The 21727-nt window shown below is 40.3% G+C and overlaps 1 protein-coding gene across 2 annotated transcripts; it reads left to right on the top strand.

The window, feature by feature from the left end:
- The first annotated feature begins 6188 nt into the window (after positions 1–6188).
- On the top strand, positions 6189–18196 carry PLGRKT (plasminogen receptor with a C-terminal lysine). Of its 2 annotated transcripts, none has more exons than XM_007428126.4 (5): positions 6189–6504; positions 7187–7273; positions 15647–15777; positions 17528–17637; positions 17736–18196. In XM_007428126.4, exons 2-5 carry the CDS (start codon positions 7193–7195, stop codon positions 17855–17857), a joined length of 444 nt encoding a protein of 147 aa, XP_007428188.1. In that variant the 5' UTR covers positions 6189–6504; positions 7187–7192; the 3' UTR covers positions 17858–18196. The 2 variants fall into 2 exon arrangements, with proteins under 2 accessions (XP_007428188.1, XP_007428190.1); XM_007428128.4 differs by lacking the exon at positions 6189–6504 and adding an exon at positions 6755–6773.
- Positions 18197–21727: the final 3531 nt, after the last annotated feature.

Genomic DNA, 21727 nt, shown 5'->3' with positions numbered 1-21727 from the left:
GTGAACCCCCTGTAGAAGTCTCACACTTGGCACATGTCCAGTAAGTCTGATCCCTGGTGCCAGTTCTGGTTCACAAAGCTTTATTTGTTTACATTACTTTTAGAAGCACAACTTACAAATGGTTGTGTTGAAACAAGAACTCTTGGGATCAGACTTAGAAATTGTAGCATCTAAGGGAACACATGTTTGTGAAGAACACAATCATGCTGCATTTTTAAGTATTGCTTTATGATATATGTCTATGTTCTCTTCCCTTCCTTGTGCTCAGTATAGTTGTGGGGGAGAAAATTCTTTCCTGGATTTGGGCACTGATGAAGTGCATTATGCAGTATGCTCTGAACTGTGATCAGAGGGCATTTTGACACACAGCATTTGCCCCAATCTTGGACTGTCTACATACTTTTATGATCCCACGTCCATGTCTCCATTGGATCACTAAGCTGATTTCTTTCCAGTTAGCTGTGGTTCCATGAAAAAACATATTCAGTGCAGCTGAAGTGGTGAAGAAGCTCTGTGGCGCTTGTGGGAGGGCTGGTTTCCCACTGGTAGGACTAGGCTGCTGTACCTATTGCACCCTAGTGCGAAGTCCTACCATTGTTTTTCATTGATCAGAGTGGAGAATATCTTGGTGACTCAGCAGCAATCTTACAGAACAATCACTGACATTTTTCAAAAGACACCAAAGAGATCTTTGGGTATGGATGGTGGGGAAGATACCGTTTTTGTTTATCCAACCCTAAATACTTGGATGAATTTCCATGATGTTCAGCATTTTGAGATCAGCAACATGTGACTGGTGTGCATAAAGGAGATATGAAAATGGCAACATGAACCTGCACAGTAATCAGACTACTATACCTCTTTTTCTGAATCAGGTAAAATAATAAAAAAAAAGAAACCTTGCCTAGAGATAAGTATTTTCATTGAAAATGTCTTACAAGTGTATGCATAAAATTCCAGCTTTAGAGTTGCTTCATTTTCAGCTGATCTTATGTTTTTTATTTATTTCTAAGAAACTACAACACTGAAATAATTTCTCAAGAAGGCCAAACCCCAAAAGAGTTTTGAGGGAAATTATCACAAACAGTATAAATAACTTCCTAGCAATGCTAACAAAAAAGAGAAAGCAAAATCATGACAGTGCAATATTACACTTCTCCTAAAATAACTGTGAAGTAGTACTTAACTCAAAACTCAGAACATTACTAATTAATTCAAAGTGATATATGAAGTTCAGCCCATCTAACCTTGCATTCCACTTATTAAATAACTCCCTTCTTTTGATATAAAACAAAACCTATTCAAGGCAATTTACAAAAAATAAAATAAGACAAGAAACCTGAATAAAAGAATCACTGAAAACAAACATGCAGCAGTAAAAGAATAAACACACAAAGGCATTTTTAAAAAGCTCACCAAAACAATGCTATAGTTATCCTGATGCAGTAGGAATCTCTCTTTGAGGACACAAAGTCTTATGCAGCCACAGTGTCACTTGCTCTGATGGAGGAAGAAAAAGGAAGGGTTTCAGATAGAGAAATAAAAGTTACAAGGGGTAAAAATGAGAAGCTGGAGCCTTTCTAATAACTTGAATATTTAGAGTCAAGGTTAGTAACTACTGAATCAGGAAGCAGATGAATAGTCAGTGCGGATTGGCATCATACCAAGCAAAAACTCTAGGGTTCATGTCTGAATCCTCCATGCTTCAGAATTATTTTAAAAGCAGCCCTGTCTGTAACAGTAATCCATCTTGGAAAGGCTTAGCACATGGAGGGGTCTGCCTTCTTCTGGAATGGGACTATGATTGTGTGAGAGGATGGCCAAGGTCTACCTGCAACCATTCCTCTCACACGGAGCGTGTCCAGTTGTGCACACACAGCTACCTTTCTGTGAGACAAGAGGTGGAACTGATAGGTATTACATAGAGACATAATGGGGCAAGCTGTTTGTTAGAGAAGAAAGAAGCAGTCAAAATGGCTGAGCGGGGGGTGTGGCTGCCAAGGAAGAGAGGCGAAGAAACAAAAAGTGGAAGTAAAAAGGGATGAGGAGAGAAGAGTGTGCATGCAAGCATGCATACATGCTTGATGCAAGAGGGAAGCCACCAGGGTGTCCATAGAGTGTGGTCAGAAAAAGTCAAATTGCACCTGTTTTTCTTGTGTGTGTCACAATGCACATAAAAAAGGCAGGGCTTCAATTGCACCACTGTGGCCCCCATTTTGACTTTTCTTTAACCATATGCTGCAGACGCCTCTGGAAGTCACCAATGTCAGGAAGCTCCAGAGCAGAGGCAAACTTGAAAGGAACAATGTGTTCAGGAGGGCAGCTCCAGCAGTAGCAGCAGTGCCCTGCCCATTTTTCCCTGAATCAAGGACACCAGCTGGGTGGACTCAAGACCCCAACAAACATTTACCTTGTAGTGGAAGAAACAAAGTGAGTGTTTGACGAGGGCCGGGTGAGTTGCACAAATTCCAAAGAACACCGAATGAAGGGCTACCAAGCTATTGAAGAGAGGCATTGGAGGGTGCAAGGGATTCTGGGGAGATGGGGGTAGGGGAGGATAATAAAACACTTAAGTTTAAGAGTAGTATAAAGCAGGAAAGAAAGGGTAAGCAGGGAACAGAAAAGGTGAAATTAAACACCCAGCGTTTGGATGCAGCAGTGTTTCTCAATCTTGGCCACTTGAAGATGTGTGGACTTCAACGTCCAGAATTCCCTAGCCAGCCATGTTGCCAAGGCTGAGAAACACTGGGATGAAGAAAGACACTCCTGAGGATAGTGATTTTGTGAAGAGAGTGATTTTACAGTTAAAAACTGAAACCTAACTAATGGGAAATACAGTAAGGAATTGAATTCTAAAAATAGTGCCTAGCGTTGTAATATAAGGCGAAGAACAGAAAAATACAGAAAGAGAAGACAAACTTCAAAAAGTCAGAGGAGAATAAATGTATAGAAATATAGAGGCAAGGTAAAATTGTAACAAGTCAAAATTCACATTCTTATTTGTGTGAAAACCATGTTTATTCTGTATACATTTCTATAATAAAATACCCTTTTTCAGTAGAAGCCGAATGTGTCCTGTCAAATCTGTGACACGCCTAAAAAGACCCTGTGACAGAGGGACAGAGGAAGTTGTAGACAACCCTCCTGTTCATCACTCCTACCTTGATGTCTTGGTCTAGCAGTGATCCAGGAGATCTTAAGAAGCTGAATTTGATCAGCTCAGACAACCTGAGGCTACCCAGGGGCTGGCAGTGCTTTCCAGGGCCTCTGTCTCATCATCTGCTCCCTGATCCTTTGAACTGAACTAGCTGGGGACCCAAACCCCTGCATGCCATGGATGTTTTCTAACACTGGCCAACAGTCCTTTCTCCAAGCTGTCAACCTATTGCAGTTCCATCCAGAAGAGATGATATTCATTCCATCCAGATCTTTAAAACTTCAGCAAACAATAGTTCCATCTTTTCTGAACTGTCAGCACGTTTGCTCTTGTCCAGCAACAAATACGAATTGCAGATTTCCACCACCTTCCCAGGGCTGAGTTAGAGCTGAATATCACCTGCATATGGATGGCATCTTGGCCCAGTCTCCAAATGAGCTTTTCCAGGTGTAATTTGTAGATATCTAGATATGATAAATCATGAATCTTTCTCAGATCTCTAATTAAAGTCAGCATATCCAGGCTGCAAACATGAATGACCACAAGATGGCAGTAAAGGGATTAATTAAACCAGTATTTCTCAAACTTGGCAACTTTTAAGATGTGTGGACTTAAATGTGTGGACATTGCTGGCTGCAGAATTCTGGGAGTTGAAGTCCACACATCTAAAATTGCCAAGTTTGAGAAACACTGCATTAAATGTATTCCTAGCAGCCATCTAGGTTTTGCAATCCAGTTAGAGTAGTTCTGCTCTAGTTTACATGGGTATATAAAGGAGTTAATTCTTTTTTAACAGGAAGCAGATGCTAATACCTAGTAATATTCTATTTTGCATAAAATGAGTTTTGAATCAAATTTGGATGTTTGCTGGTTACCTATCTCATCAAGGTTGAAAATGGACAATTTCACAATGCACAGATCTATTTGAGAGTTTCACACAGTGTTGGTGGTGCCCCCCTGTGCTTTGAAGTTATGAATAGGAGGTGAAATATGAAAGCAGGAGCAAAGTCAGGATATTTAGCAGAAGCATACAGAAATTGCCAGATTAACAGACAGCGCAGATATATCTAACCAAAACTATATTCAAACTTCAGCTGTGCAAGGACGGCAGGGTGCTGGATTCTAGAAAAGCAATAGTGCCACCTGGTGTGCAATATGTATAAAGCATCTCCGAGAGGCCGATCAAAGTTGGCTTACATAGATCATCTTTACACAGATCATAGAACCATAGGGTTGGAAAGGACCTTGGTGGTCTCCTAGCCCAACCCTCAAATAATAATCTGTGAGGGGCTGCCAATTAATTGAAGCAGGGCAAACAGTGGGTGGAACTGCCGTTTCCTCTCTCTGTCTTCCTCCTTACCAAAGATAGTTTTCTTGAGCTTTCTGCTTTGACATGGCTACGCTCTATAATGCCATAGTGGAGTCCTTGGGGTTCTCTGAGCTTGGTTCTTTTCTTGCAAACGTTTCATTACCGGGCCAGGTAACATCTTCAGTGCTAAAATGGGATGGGGTTTGCTCTCTATTTATGTGCTGAGGCCTGCCTTGCCAGTGCTGGTGGGGGTGGGGTTTTTGTTTTGCTCCTCTGATAGTTCTTTGATTAGCATATGTTTGCTGCTTGATTGTTGACTGGTGGTAACCTTTGCTTATCTGGGTGATGATTGCTGGTGAGGTGATCTTCTGGTCTTTTGTCTTCATTTTAGCACTGAAGTTGTTACCTAGCCGGGTAATGAAATGTTTGCAAGAAAAGAACCAAGCTCAGAGAACCCCAAGGACTTCACAGTTCAACCCTGAGCTACCCATATTCACCTCTGTTAATGCCATAGTCACTGTGTGTGAGTTGGGCAACCATATAAATTTGCTAAATAAATAAATAAATAAATAAATAAAATAAAATAATCTGTGCAGGGACTCTTTACAGGCTATGTACACTGTTGTCTCAGACACAAACTTAAATGAAATTAGATATATGAATAAATTGAATGTGGGCCAAATTCAATGACAGTCCAAAGAGCTTTACGTAGATGTCAAAGCTTATTTATTTATTAAATTGCAGTGTTGTCTGGGTTATCCAAAATTGTGAGAATTAGAACCTCTGTTTTTATATGTTAGTGGTAGAGATCTTAAGAGTCTTTCTTGAACTGCCTGCTCTTCAGAAAACCATTGCCCTATAATTTTCAGACCTGCAATTTAAATTGGCAAAAATAGAGCCAGACAACTCTAATAGATGTTCACCCTGGATCACAGATCACTGGTCTCATCCTAATTCCCAGCCCAAACTTTAACTAGACTTCTGTCATCAGTTGATATTCCAATTTAAAACATTTCTTGGGCCAAGTGACAGAACAAAAAAGTGTTTCGCCTTCTTTTATCTGGACAACTGCTTCCACCTACTGCTACACATCTGGCCGTACCCAGAGCTGTGCTCAGGCACCCTCTTGCAGGTCTTGGCCATTACCGCTTCTCTTCCAGCACGTAAGAGAGGGCGGGGCTTTAATCACAAGGGTGGGGCCGCATCTTAATTTGTTTTACCCTTCCATGCGATGCTCCTACAGGCAGATTCTTTCTCTGTTCTTCTTTCTAGTCTGAAAATCAAGCTTGAGTGCAGTGTTCGTGCCTGTCTGGCTTATTAGCTTTGCTTAATTTTGCATTTCTGAGCTATGAAGCCCCGTATCAGCGGTTAGCCTATTTAGCTGCATATAAGTGTCATCGGCTTTTCCAACCTGTTTTTTTCCCCCTTGGTGCCCCAATCGTCGCTGCACCCAAGAGCACGCCCCATGAAACACGTCCCAGAAAGGGATGGTGTTACAGAGATGGGTGTACAAAAAACTGAGCTTCGTGTTTTAGGAAAGGCGTGTAGAAAAATGCTGTCTTATCATCCAAGCCATCATCCAGCCGGCGTTGGATCATCCAGATCCTGGCAGCAGAACTTCGGACGACCACTAGGTGGTAGCAGGGAACTAGAGGGTTCTCGCTTTGCTGCCCTCTAGTGGCCAGGCAGAGCCTTGCAGCTCTGATCTGAGACTCTTCCTAAACCAACGCTCCCTGGGCGTGCATGTTACAGCTATCAGCCCGATGTGGGTGATTTTTCCGTTGTTGTTAGTTGCTGTAGCTAGTTGGTATTTAAAAGTGAATACTGTAGCAGGGGATCCTTCCCTGTCCCGGATATTTGCCTCCCTCCCGCGTGACTGCCAGACCTGCTTCAAATGCCTTCGCTGTTTCAACGCCAAGTACAAACTCCGGGCAATCTCTTTGTCGGCCGCGCTGGGAAAATTGTGCCCGGAAGTCTTGCTTCTTGGGCCAATTGCCCGAGTTTCTGATCGAGTGAAGCCGCTCGAGTATCCGAAAGGGTAAGACATGGGACAGTTTGGGCTAAGGAGAGGCCAAGAACGGAGAGGGCTGAGCGCAGGTTGAAAAGGTGGTTTCCCTTCGCTACTTGTGCACGATGGGGCTTTACGGAGCGACGGTGTATACGCAGTGGTTGTGACTGACTGCGGGTATCACTCCCCGAGTGACGACTTTCAGATATTTTGGACTACAACTCCCATCATTCTCAGACAACCTTGAGAAGGCTGGGACATTCGAGGCGCTAAGGGCAGGCAGCACGTGCGTCGCCCGCGTGAGTTTCGGATGTGTGAACTGCAACACGTAGGCTGGTTTGCTCACTAGGACGCCAACCCACCCTGTCAGCAGTTGTGGTTTGTAAATGATGGTTTAATGGTTTAGCAAGTATGAACTAGGAGTACCAGAACTAGGCTGCAGATACCTCAACCACCACCAAGATAGCAGGACCAAGTTTATAGTTGTCAGTACCTTTTTGATTCCCTCATATGGCCTGGATTTCTTGCAGCCCAGATCTGGGAGCCCTAATACAAATTCAGCCTATTGTGTCTTTTATGGAAACCATAGTTAAAGCCTCAGCAAATCTATCCATCCACCTTTTCTTGTTTCTTCAAGATGTATAATAGCATTATTAGTATAAAGTGTTTGGGATATTGTTAATTATGGTTGCAATTTATTCTTTCCTTTTAGATCAAAATGGGATTCATATTTTCAAAGTCTGTCAATGAAAACCTAAAGAAGCAGCAGGAGTTTATGCTTATGAATTCTCGGCTTCAGGTTGGTTTTTGTATTACAGAACTTTGTAGCAGTGTAAGGATTTCAGAAATATCATACGACCCTCTTTTGTTTGGAAAAAAAACCGAGAATTTTTTTTTAGACATTAGGTCAAGTCTTTAAAATACAATGATAGAAAAATAAAAGATAAAATAAGGTGCCAAGTTCACCACATTTTGATTAAGTCTGAGGAGGAGATCATTGTTATATATTATTTTATAATAAAACTGTAATGAATTATCAGCTACAAGAACACATTTGTGGGACATTTTTAGCAGCTGAATTCTATATGTTCAGAAGCAGTTCAGTTATTTTTTTATTTAATGCAGATTCACACTATATTCTATTTAGAAGTCAGTTACTGATTTCAGTGTAACTGTGCCCAGGTAAGTAGATGCAGGACTGCATTCTAACTTTTGTTACCAATGTGTAACAACTCTACATGATGATTTGATTTTGTGCAGCTTTCCAGCCAAAATATAAATCATACTGTACATTTCTCTGTCAACAAAGAGACAAAGGAAAGATAAGATCCAAGCTTCAGTTGTCCATGGCATGAGAATGAACTGCTCAGACAGAAGTGCATGGGAGGTGTGAGTGAACAATAGGCTTAACTGGTCATCAGTGGTACTGGTCTAAGGGTAGCTTTTCCCCCCTATTCTGACACCAACCTCATTCCAGTCACTTCAAGTGTGTAGAATCTCCTGTGCTTCCCTACTTGCTACCAAGAAGGTAGACTCAGGTGACCAACAGAGAGCGTGATCAGAGGTGTATTTTGGAAGTGTTGGTAAGCATGGATGTGCCCCCTTTCCTCTGGTCATTAGCTATCCTCCACTGTAGCCATTATTTCTCGCGGTATTTGTCTTTTCCATTAGCACTTCATTTCTTGCGTTTCTTTCAGACCCTTCACTTCTCTCCCTCTTCGTTTTTAATACTAGCTTCTATTCAGGCTTCCAAAAAGGCAGAGCAGAATTCCACAGTTTTATTGGCAGAAAAGGAAGGGGTAGTTTTGATGATTCTTTTAATGGTCTTCTCCACTGTACCTTTACATAAAGGTACAGCTTTCCATCATTATGGTGTCCTGAAAAATAATGAGGGACGTTGAACTGGAATTGGTTGCTTGTTTGCCAATTTCCCTCTTTTTGTCACTTTCAGTCACCCCCATCCCCAGGTAAGAGAGGTAGTTCTCCAGCAGCTCTCCCCTTGTTTGGCTTTGCAGGAGTTAGATGGTTACACAGCATGGCAGGATTTGTCTCCTTCCTCACTTCACATTGTTTTACACTGGGAGATGCCCAAATAAGTTGTGGAAGAAAGGGCAGACAAGTGAGTTCTGAAGTCAGACCTTCCATATTTCTGCTTTAGTGACTTGATTTTTTCTGCCCTGGCTGGTAACACGATAAAAGGGGACCCAGGGAATAACCAGCCACCTTGCTTATAACAAGTGACACCTTCACCTGTCAGAACTTCACCATTTGGCAATGAGTAAGAATAGACACAACAGAGGCAGGATGGGCATTGACAATGGGACCAACAAATTTACTCCAGTATTGTTTTCTGCCAGCTTTCAAGGATAAGTAGATAGCTCTTTAATTCCATAGTGGGGTGAGGCAGAGAGAAAGAGACAGATGGGAAGAGAGGGAGGGACTGAAGTTTTACAGGGCTGTGCCATGCAACGTACTTCATCATGTATCCAGACTTTGTTGCTTCATAGGTTTGTGGTAGGAGAGTTCCAGAGCATTCAAATAATACTGAATTCCAATAAACTGAATTGCAACAGCAGGATACTGCATTGTAACTATCATTGTATGCTAAAGCACTGATTTGAGACTATTTTGAGATCCAATAGGGTGATATAATTCTGAGTCTGTATTTGCATAAAATCCTAAGCCAGTGTTGTCCAAACTTGGCCACTTTAAGATGAGTGGACTTCAACTCCCAGAATTCCCTAGCCAGCATGCAAAAGCCATGGCTGGCTAGGGAATTCTGGGAGTTGAAGTCCACTCATCTTAAAGTGGCCAAGTTTGGACAACACTGTGCTAAGCTAAAAAGCTGGGTTAACAAGCAGTTGTGCATGCAATTTAACCGAGCTTTTCAGCTTACATCATCATCTAAACCTGAAAAGGCTGCCATTTTGGATTTCCATAAAACAGGATCTACACTCTATGACAAGCCTTGATTACAGTTGCTGGCTTCTGGAAACCCAAAGTTGTGGCGTTTTGGGATCTGTACATCATAATCAACAAAACCTGGTTAAATTACAGCACATAATCAGAGAATGTCCATGTAAAATGATGCACTGTCTTTATTTTTAGCATGTTGTGTAGCCAGAGTGTTGAATCTGGGTGCAGAAACAGAAATCCCAATCTTGGGTAGGAACAAAACTAAATAGATAACAATAAAATACTGTTTCTTCCATATCCTCATTAGACAATTTTCAAAGTCAAAAACTGCTTCAGAAGGCCACAAGCTTGAAGGAGAATCCTATTTTCCTCTGACTTTGCTCAAAACTAAACTACACTTTTTTCTATTTGAAAAAAAACATGTAGGAGTCATTGAGAGAGAAGAAATAGCTCTGCTTTTTCCATTCAACCTTGTAGCCTCATGAGCCTGCCTTGTGCGAAGTCTGAGTAAATATTTTTCACAGATAAACCTGGTGTGGATTATGTGATAACATAAAATCTCTTACTGTGAGATCTCATACTATGATGTAAATATATTTGTATCTATTTTTATACTAAATCTGAATGATAAAAAATCCAAATGCTGATACAGTCCTTGTTTAGTGACTGCCTCATACAATTACTATTCACAGTTACAACAGTGATGAAAAATTAACTTTGCGGCCAATACTCGCCTTTACAACTTTTGCATGTCTGTAAAGCAAAGGAAAATTGAAGGAAGATCATAAGTATAGTCATGGTTTCACTTAGCGACCACTTCGCTTAACGACTGATTTGCTGGTCCCAATTGTGGTTGCTAAATGAGGACTACCTGTAGTGTGGATGTGTTGAAGCTTTGGTTTTGTGAGTGTTATTTTGTAGCCCATTCTTCTGAAAGAAGAGATGTGTTGAAATGTGTAATTATAAAATAGCAATAAATTGTGGTTTATTGCCTAACATTTGCTTAATTAGGTTTCTGAATGCCACAAGTATGTATGTATGTATGTATATATCAGATATCACATTTTGTTGATATTCTGCTATATGGTTTTATCATACTTTTAACAGGATCAATTGGTTTACCCTTGTCCAAAAGTCTCATTTCGACTAGGATACAGGACATAAATAGGTTGTTTGTAATATAATAGAAAGAGGTACTTATTAATAGACTCTTGCTTCCTGGTATCTGAACCTTGCAGAAGTAATTACATTGACCTCACATCTAGGTGTTAACTTTATTTTGAATTAGACAGTGACACTGGTAATTTTGAATGATGGGGAATTACAATGTTTGTGTGACATTTAAAACTTTTCTGAGGGAATAGAAATGTTATGTGTACTGTTCATAAAACCTTGGAACTGACTGGCTGTTAAAAAAAAGTAAGAACATTGGAAGAAATTTAGGTCGCCACCATATCTTTTTGCTTTTCTCCACTCTATCAATTCATGAATTAAGAGATAACTTACTACATATGGTGAATCAAAGACTATATAATGAATCATAGGATCAAGGGTGGTTTTAAGGGCTATATTGAACATGCTTTTCACCAGATCAAGTATGACCAGTTCTGCAGATACTTCTGAAAATATTTTTAAATAAAAAATGTTGCAGTTGACAATTCATACAGCTCTTTCTGGATCTTGATATGCTAGTTACCATTAAATCTTTTTTCTCAGACTGATCTCCCTTTGGAAATATTCTTAATCTATCACTTGATAACTTGGCATGTTGCTTTTGATTTCTCATCTATGGGTGACATGTCACACTGATAAAATTAACTGGATTCTGTCAGTATTTAGATACCAAGGTCTACATGCAGCTCCTTGAGATGACCTACAATTCTTCCAGTAATCCTAGAATGTTTGCCTACCTTTGGTGGATCCCATATCACAACCCACACTATTTTGGGTCCTTTTTTCTTATTATACTGTTTTCAGGAAGCTCTCAAACATGGCTGTACAGTACAGGTAAATTCCTCAAATTACATGTAATTCTATACAGCAATTTTCTTTAACCTAGTGCCTTCCAGATATGTTCTATTCAATTTATCTCCTTCCAGCAAATCTTTAAAGTTACATATCAAGTATTTAAAGTTAGTACCTGCACTGCAAATAGAGTGTATTCACATCACAAGCTAAACCATTAACTCTGTGTGGTGTACTACATAACACAACAGCCCCAATTTGCTAATTATCATTATTAGATTTTTATCCTGCCTTTTTTATGTTTTGGTCAACTCAAGCAGCAAACGTACCTAATACTCCTGCCTCCTATTTTCAACAACCCTGTGAGGTGGGTTGGGCTGAGAGAGAGTGACTGGCCCCTCTACCTAAGGGAGGCCTAGAACTCACAGCTTCCGGACTTCTAGGCCAACATCTTAACCACTACACCAAACTGGCTCTGTATTTTGGCCTGTACCACAGCATCTTTGCAGTAGCTGATCAGCTGACACTCAGATGCATTTATCAGTCTTGCTTTTCTCTAAAGTTCATTTCATAATAGGACATCTCTTTAAGTTACCAATTTCTGGACACTGCAGATAATTCTTACCAATGCTAAATAAGTGTATTCTAAAAGAATGATCCGTGATTTATTTTCAAGGTGGAAGGGACTTTGGATTTTACCCAGTCTGATAAACTGCTCAGTTAGGATCCATATTGGATAATTGGCAGATGTCCAGCCTTAGCTTTACAATCTCCAGCAAAGGACATCTTATCATTTTTCAGGACAATCTATTCCATTGTCAAATAATCCATACCTCTTGAAAATTTATTCAAACAAACGACTAAAATCTCCTTTTGGAACAGTTCTTACTTATTTGGTTCTAATTTTGCTCTCTATTTCTTGTAAGGGAGTTCTTCATCATATCTCCCCTCAGTTTTCTCTTTTCCAGGCTAAACATAAGCCAGTGTCATGCCAGCACATAGTTTTATTTGCCAGTTTGGCAGTATGTTTAAAAATGGCTGCTTTAATTAGGTAATTGTCCTGCCTTGTTCGCAGAATGTTTAGAGATTCCAAATTCTTTCATGTTGTTTCTTTTTCATTTTGTTCCAGAAAAGAGTCCATAATGGAAGGGGAGACAGAATCGTTTTAAAATGTGTTTTGATTTGAAGTTATAGCATTAGCAATAACTTGGAAGTGCTTTTGGAAACCAGAATGTATGCTATCTGATCACAATATAGTAAAAATGGAACATAATGCTTTTCATTGTTTAGAAGTTGTCCTTTTGTTAATGTATCCTAAGATTGCATTTCTTGAACTCCTCTCCCTGAATAGTGTATATTGCAATATCACTTCCAGGACCCTCAAAGACAATTTCTCAGTTACGGTTTTTAAAAATGGTATGTAGAATTATTTTATCAATTAGACCCAAGTAAACAGGTATAATTGGCAGTGCCCAATGCACAGCCTACAAAACATTGCTTATATGTTTTTTATTGTTCATTTTGAGCAGTCTTTCAGCTCTGTGTCTATGAAAAGTGTGTATTTTCCCAGTTGTTTGTAAGACTTGCATGTTGCTTATATATTTTAGCAATTAATGTTTTGTAAAATGCTGGCAAATATATATACATAGAGTTCTGTTTCTTTAAAATAACAAATCTGTCTTGCCGTAGTGTTTGTCAACATTAACCACACTATCTTCAATTGAAATATATTGGGAATATTATATATAAAAGTCCTGGGCAAGCAGTTTTGCTGAGAAAATGTTATTAAAACCATCAAGTATAATTAAAGTTTGATGCATATTAAGATTTAATTTCTCTTTGCTCCAAGCAAAATAATTGGCTTATATCCAGGATTGTCCTTACTGTTTATAAACAAGCGTATTAAAGAGTAATATATAAAATATATTAGCCAATGTCTCTTCTTCTATAAAGCCAGTGTCATGTTTTGAACCTTAAGTATCAGTATGTGCTTTATTTTAGCTAGGATTGGTATGCCTTCAAATCTTTACCCATCTAGAATATTATAAAATCTCCTCCAAATGTAATGTACATATTGACTAGTAGGCCCTGGTTTTGATATTTAGGTGGCTTTATTCACATAAATTGATTTCTTGTTATAGCCCCAAAGATTGGGATCATGTGATTGCCATTTCTGCCCATAAGGACTGATAGATTTGCTCCAGCAAATTATCATGTATTCAGCCTTTTAGTAAAGCGCGACATCATCGCTCAGCGACAGCAATCCCTGCAGTCCCGATTGCTGTCATTAACTGAATCCCACAGTTTTTAGGCGAGGCAATTGCCTGCTGGCTTTCCGCAACCAAAGTTAGTGGGGAAGCTGGCCAGAAGTTGTAAGACCCAGGCGGGTAAATGGCTGCTGCTGGGTGGGGGGTGGGAATGAGGGGGGGTGCAAGAGGCATGGCAAGGGGGTGTGTGAGAGGCTGGGGAGGGTGCACAGGTGGGGGAGACTTACCCCAGCATCTTGTGACCTTCCCTGCCGGCTTCCCCATTGACTTTCTGGGGAAGCCGGCAGGGAAGGTTGCAAGTAGTGATCACCTGATCACAGGGCACTGCAACCAGTTCTAAGTTGATCACATGACCATGGGGGGTTGCTGGGATAGCTGGAACTCCGAGGACTGGTCATAACCACCATTCGTTCAGTGCCGTCATAACTTCAGAGGACTACCTGTAATGCCGTATTTTATAACACCTGTCAAAAATAGTCTAGTTCTCTCCTCGACAAATTCTAAGGCAATAAGATTAGACCAGGGTGAAATGCCAAAAAGGATTTCATTTAATAAATACTAAGAGACTTGCTGAGAAAGAAGGCTATACCAATATGTTTCTTCTGTCTACAAGGAAACTCTCCTCCAAAGAAATGGTAGCGAATACAGCTCTGGAGTTGGAAGTGGTGGAGCACTTTTTCTTCCCAAGACTTTTCTTCCCAAGACTTAATGTCTACACTGCAGTCAAACTGTCTGGGGGTGGGGGTGCCGCCTTTTTATACTTTTCTTAAGAGTTAGGGAATATAAACAATTAACACCTAGAAATGGCTGAGTAGCACCTCTTATCAAGGACTTGGTCACTATTTTAGAGAGTGAACCCTCTGCAAGGCATATTTTTAAGTAAGACAGGCTCCCTAGCAAAGAGCACCTGGGGATACTCTGATGCCATCTCTGGTCAATAACTTGGGAACTTAGATAATTGAGCTTCTGCCAAAGGCCTGTTTCTACAGTCAGGCCTTGGGGATGGTCTAATTCCATCTTTGGTCAGTAACTTGGGAACCTAGAGAAGTGGACTTTCGCTAGGAATAGATTTAGGGATAAAATAGTTTCTTGTGTGCAGCCATTGCTGTTCCTCCTCTTAGGAGGTATTAAATTGGGGAACTTGTATTGGCCTCTTTATCTTAATCGTTACAAGGAGGAATGCAGGTAAAAGGCTGAGAGTGATTTATAATGCAGTGATACAGTCTGCAAAGTTGTTAAGTAACTTTTTACACATACATTGCCTCAGTTGGCCAAATAACCCATTCTTCACAGGTATTTCTTATATTTGCAAAGGAAACAGGTGTTTACATCTCTGTCTCCTTGCTAAAGTTCCACAGTGCCAAAACAATTTACTATCAGTTGCATTTCCCTCTAAGCTCAACATAGAAGCAGTGATGCAGTAACTGGATGATTTGTATTAATTTTAAATCCTGAGCCAGAATTATGTATCTACATAATCTATAGCAATGTGTGATAGTTAACAATGGCATATGCTGCTAAGAGACTGCATCCGTGGAGATGCTCAAAAGCAATTCAATATATTGGGGAGGTTCAGTACGTGTGTCCTTCCTGGCCGAAATACAGCTTGCTTCAGTATGAGTTGTTCCTCTACTACAAGTGGAAATTGGTTCAGAATTACACGTTCATATGCCCTATGTGAGTAGCACAGTAGATAGACTGGTTGAAAGCTCTTTTGCTGAATCATCTTTGCCTCTACCCAGCATCTTGACAAACAGGAGTTGCCATAATATTGAGACTTCGCACAGGTCTCCTGTCTCTTTTGTCAGAGCCTTGTCTTTCCTAAGTTATCCAAAGCAAATAGGACAGAAATTGGAACAACCGCATGAAGTTTTATAATTCAACAACTATTTTAAGATATTAATTCTCCTTTATCCCCAAATTATTATGAAAGTATATAGCAATTATTTAGAAGCTGAAGACAGTTATTCTGTAGGAATGTTATTGAAATGTATAAGCAAAATACTTTTCTTTTTTACATTCAGCTAGAAAGGCAACTTCTGATGCAAAATCAAATGCGTGAGAGGCAGGTGGCCTTGCAGATTGCTTGGACACGGGAGTTTCTCAAGTATTTTGGATCGTTTTACGGACTTGCAACTGTGGGTCTAGCAATTGGGTATGCAATTCTTTTTTTTTAAATAACAAACAGGAGCCAGATTTTATTGTTTTTACTCTCATTCTTTCAGTTTTAAAGGATAAATAAAAAATAAAGCGATAAATAAAAAATAACTAGTAGAGTATACTGATCATATACTCCAGTTAGAGGTGTACATGAAATGAAAAATGTGTTTTGGTCCAGGCACAGACCAGGTGATGCTTGGAAAAGTCTATACATACAGTGTTTTGTACATACCCACTCCAGTCCTGTGGATTATAGAATTGATGCCCTGTGGTTAAGTAAGATTGCAGTTTCCATCCACATATCCTTCTTATCTCTGCTGCAGCAATAAGATATATGGTTGGGGAAGCCTCCTATAAGATAAAGAAAATAAAATCCAGCTGTTTAACAATTTGCAGTCTATTGTTTCTTCCATTCTGTACTAATGTTCATCACATTAGAGATTATATCCCTTTTCTGTTCATTTCAAATAACAAACATTGCATCAGGACACATACAAGGAAGAGTTCTTCAGAATACTGGTTTACAGTGTATTGTGGCAGAGCATGCCTGCTAGCCTGTCACTCCAGCTTGATTTCTCCTGATAGCAAGAGAAGCTAAGTGATCCAAGTTGGTTTAATATTACACCTGAACTGAAATTTCTGGCTTGTATCTCCAGTTATGATTTCAATTAGAATCAAGCCAGTTCTACTCTTAGAGAAGGATAAGCTGAGGATCCTGATTTGCATTTTTTTTCCTTAGAGTCAGTGTTGACTCCTAGCAATTGCCTGGACTAGCCCCTGCAGTTTTCTTGGCAAGATTTTGGAAGTGGTTTGCCATTGCCCACTTCCTAGGGCTGAGAGAGTGACTGGCGCAAGGTCACCCAGCTGGCTTTGTGCCTAAGGTGGGACTAGAGTCTCCTGGTTTCTAGCCTGTTGCCTTAACCACTACACCAAACTGGCTCTCTAATACAGTAAAACAATGCTTCCTGATTGGTTTAACTATTTTCACTTGCTTTTTAACTGCACTAGTTAGGTTTATATGCCACCTTTCCTTCAGGAGCTGAAGGCAGTATACATCCTCCATTTTTGCCCTTTGAGATGATTTGGTCTGAATGAGTGGTCCAAATTCACCTAGTGAGCTTCTGTAGCTGAGGATGGACTTGAAGCTGACTCCTTCCATTCGTAGGCCAACATCTTAACCATTATATCACACTGGTGTATCAAGCAATATGTGCTAGTAGGTTTGCTTGCTTAGAGTAAACCACCAGAATGAGAGGACTGCTTTTCTCATCTGCATTTTGGTGTGGAAAACATAATAATCTTAGAACAAATTGGAGCATTTATCAGAATTATCTTCAGTTAAGATGGCCAGAAAAAGAATTACAATAAATGAGTAACGATGTCACGTTATGCTATAAACTGGTCAGCTGAAAAAGCCCTTACAGCAACTAATTAATCAAACATAGGATCCACAGTCAGTGCAACAATGTTTAAGTCAACATATGACTGTTAGCATAATTGTTAGCAAAGCTACATTACTAAGACATTAAAACAAGAATAGAATATGTGTGAGATTTGTTTAGCCAAATCATTTGCATAATTATCCCAAATGAGACTATAAACTAAAAACGACAGGGCTTCATTGCCACAAAATATGTTTAATTCCAGAATATGCTTATATTAAGAAATATTAATATATGGTGTTTAAAGTGTCTTATTTTATCTGAACATTGATTATATTACTTATAGGTCTTTTTTTAATACAGAGCAATTAAAAATAAGAAGCCTCAACTCTTTATTCCAATTGTTCCTTTGAGTTTTGTGCTTGCCTATGAGTATGATATGGCGTATGGAACATTACTACAAAGAATGACACGTAAGTACTATATACTCCTTAAATGAAGTTAATATCAGTGATTATCTCTAGTCTTATAAAATGATGTAATCCATACATGAATCCACCTTTTTCTTCAGATGAAGCTGAGAACGTAATCGACACAGAAAATGCTGTGCTAGAAATGCCAAAAGGACCCATCACTTTTGAAGGTCTTGAGAAAGCCAGGCGAGCACAAAGCAAATTTTTTATTGAGAAATAAAGTATATGCATCTATAATCACATCGTTGACTTACAAGCAATACATACAAGCAATCGGTACAAGCCTGGTATGCGGAGCCTTTTCCAAAACATGAAAAGTTCATCTTGTCCAGCAGGAAAGGAATATAAGGGGGCTAAAATCAGATCCTTGTTCTCAATTCCAAAAAAAGAGAGGCTTACAGTATTTTTAACCATTTCAATTAGGGGTATGAACAGACAATTTCTATTGACAGATCACTGAAGCAAATTGTATACAGTACCCTAACCAAATAAGGTGAAACTTTTTAAAAAGTATTGTCTGTATGTCACCCGCTTTATTAAATAAAATTATTTAATACAATGTGAATTCTATTAGTTTTTATTGCTTTTAGCTATTTTTGTTTCTTAATTCATTTTATTATTTCATCCTTTTCTGTAGGCTGACTTGGATACCCTTTATAGGGAATTGACTAGTTATAATAGGTCATAAAATATGTAGTAATGCTAGAGAAAGAAACAGAGTAAAGACATGTTATTAAAAAGAAGTCATATCAACTTGTCTGTATGGTGTTGTGCACATGGGAGTACTCCAAGTTACCTTGCAGTATTTTCAAAGAAGCGTGCAGCTGCCTTCTAAACTGATGCTTAAGTTTTTCTTACACTTTCCAGGGCACAAGTCAACCAGTAATTCAGGAAAAGAACATACTGGCCGAGAGCCACTCTCATGACCTTGTGGGTTGCTTTGGAACACAGATACTTTCAGCTGAAGGTTCTTTTTGCGTCCAGCACATTGCTCTCGTAAGAAAGAAGAATTTTAAGAGCAAGCCATTGAATGTTGGGTATTCTGATCCATAAGCACCCAAGCTCTCTCTTTACTTCCAATAATAGACTGGAAGATTATCTCGGGTGTCTTTGCTTTCACAGGTACCAACTCTTTTTTCAGTTTTTTCTAGGCAACCCATGACCTGTCGGGTCATCATTTCAGAGATACAGTGCATTCAGAAAGTATTCAGACACCCTTCACTTTTTTCAATTTTGTTATGTTGCAGCCTGATACTACAATCGTTCAAATTCATTTTTTTTCTCATTAATCTACACTCAGTACCCCATAATGACAAAGTGAAAATAGGAGTTTAGAAATGTCTATAAATTTATTACAAAGGAAAAACTGAAATATCACATTGGCATAAGTATTCAGACCCTTTGCAACAACACTTGAAATTTAGCTCAGGTGCCTCCCATTTCTCTTGATCGTTCCTGAGCTGTTTCTACACCTTGATTGGAGTCCACCTGTGGTAGATTAAATTGATTGGACATGATTTGGAAAGGCACACAACTCTCTATAGAAGGCCTCACAGCTGACAATGCATACTGTATCAGAGCAAAAGCCATGAGGTCAAAGGAACTGCCTGCAGAGCTCAGAGACAGGATTATTGCAAGGCATGGATCTGGGGAAGGTTACAAAAAAATTTCTGCTGCACTGAAGCTTCCCAAGAGCACAGTGGCCTCCATAATTCTCAAATGGAAGAAGCTTGGCACAACCAGGACTCTTCCAAGAGCTGGTCGCCCGGCCAAACTGAGCAGTCAGGGGAGAAGAGCCTCAGTAAGAGAGGTGGCCAAGAACCCGATGGTCACTCTGACTGAGCTCCAGAGATTCTGTGTGGAGATGGGACAAAGTTCCAGAAGGACAACCATCACTGCAGCCCTCCACTGATCTGGGCTTTATGGCAGAGTGGCTAGATGGAATCCTCTCCTCAGTGCAAAACACAGGAAAGCCCACTTGGAGTTTGCAAAAAAGCACCTGAAGGACTCTCAGACTGTGAGGAACAAGATTCTCTGGTTTGATGGAACCAAGATTGAACTGTTCAGCCTCAATTCTAAACGTTATGTCTGGAGGCAACTAGGCACCACTCATCACCCGCCCAATACCATCTCAACAGTGAAGCATGGCGGTGGCAGCATCATGCTGTGGGGGTGTTTTTCAGCAGCAGGGACTGGGAGACCGGTCAGGGTTGAGGGAAAGCTGAATGGAGCAAAGGACAGAGATATCCTCAATGAAAACCTGTTCCACAGCGCTCAGGACCTCAGACTGGGCCGAAGGTTCACCTTCCAATGTGACAATGATCCTAAGTGCACAGCCACAACAACACAAGAATGGCTTAGGGACAACTCTAAATGTCCTAGAGTGGCCCAGCCAGAGCCCTGACTTGAACCCTATTGAACATCTCTGGAGAGAACTGAAAATGGCTGTCCACCCATGGTTCCCATCCAACCTGATTGAGCTTGAGAGGATTTGCAAAGAAGAATGGCAGAAAATTCTGTTCTCACTTTGTCATCATGGGGTACTGAGTGTAGATTAATGAGAGAGAAAAATAAATTTAACGATTGTAGTATCAGGCTCCCTCCCCCTTCTTCCCTCCCTCCCCCCTTCTTTCTTTCCCTCTTCCCTCTCCCTTCCCTTCTTCCCTCCCTCCCGTCCATTCTATTTCCACATATGATATAGGCTTGCACTGTTTGCCTTCCCCTCATGACCCTCAGGAGAGCCCCAGTGAAACTGCCTCCGCCTCCCCCTCCTCCCTGGCTGACCAGCAGAACTGTCTGCCCCTTTGCTGGGGGAAGGTGGAACAAAGAGAGCCACAGACTGTGAAGAAAACTGCAGCCCTACTCCCCATTCCGGCATGTCCCCAAGGGCCCCCTCCCTTGAGGGAGGAAGAGAGCTCACCCATTGACCACCGGTGCCCCCCAGCCATCCCTACCTTGCCAGCAGGGATCCAAGCCACTCCCTCATCCTTTCCTCACCACCAACTGCCATTAAGAAATTTCAAATTTCTGTCTCGTTTCCAAAGCAGCCAATTGTTGCTTGCCTGTCAGGTCTTGCTGGCAAGACCTGATTGGGCACAGAGGGAGGTGGGAAAGGTCAGGAATATGCCCATGACAATCATGTACCTGAGCTGACTGCTGCAGTGCAGTGCTGAAGCAGCCACACATTTCCCAAATTTGAATCCCACAGGAGTAATGGGTCCCAGAATTTGGATGCATTCTGTAAGTTAGCCCATTTGAGGTACCTTGGCTCAAAAATTGTTGCCCTATGACACATCATTTTGCCCAGTTGAAGGTTATAGACCGGAGAGTTTTAGTAGTATATGGATTGTTGTAGGCCACCAAGATTCACCAGCAGATTTGGGTCCTTGGAACAAAGGTGCACCAATTGCATACTCAGTGGCAGCAGGCCTGGTTGGTGGGGGTGGGGGGGGAGATTACCATTTTTCACAATTTTTGTCAAAGTGTGTTGTTTATTGTCTGATCCTGAGGGTATAATATGTACCATGCCTCCCTCTCTCAAGCTTTAGGGCTCAGCAGTAATGTTTTACAGTGGTGTGATGACATGTATCTCACTCACTTGGGTCTAGCTAGAAGATAGGACCTGAAAATTAAATTCCTCACAGTTAGGGATAATTTATTTGTTTTGTTCCTAGGTATAATATTCTAATACAAATAATGTTTTCTACTATATTGGATTTCTAATAAGCAATATAATTATTTGGATTATTTATTCTTTTCCATAACTTATCCATCATACAGCATCTGCTAAGCTGTGGTAAACCATTAATACACATTAGCTACCCGAATGAAATAAGTCACTGGATGAAGTTTCTATGAATGCTGAGTACATACAGTACTGCAAGTTATTCTAAATGCCCGTTATCCATTTGGTTACATAATAATTGAACTACACCGTCTGATAACACACCATGAAACAAAACCGGATTATGTTTATAAAATCCAACCACAAAATACTGCTTTTATCTACAGGTATGCTGAACTATTCACTTAGTTGTCTGCTATAATTGCACTGAGTAAATGAAAGGTAAAAACATATAGGCACCCTCAA

Source organism: Python bivittatus, unplaced genomic scaffold (genome assembly GCF_059951505.1).
Source record: "Python bivittatus isolate LINGU-HERP-01145 unplaced genomic scaffold, Pbiv_v1 ctg000850_np1212, whole genome shotgun sequence".
NCBI classification, from domain to species: domain Eukaryota; kingdom Metazoa; phylum Chordata; class Lepidosauria; order Squamata; family Pythonidae; genus Python; species Python bivittatus.
Note: the sequence above shows the minus strand (reverse complement) of the source record. Positions and strands in the feature narration are given on the sequence as shown.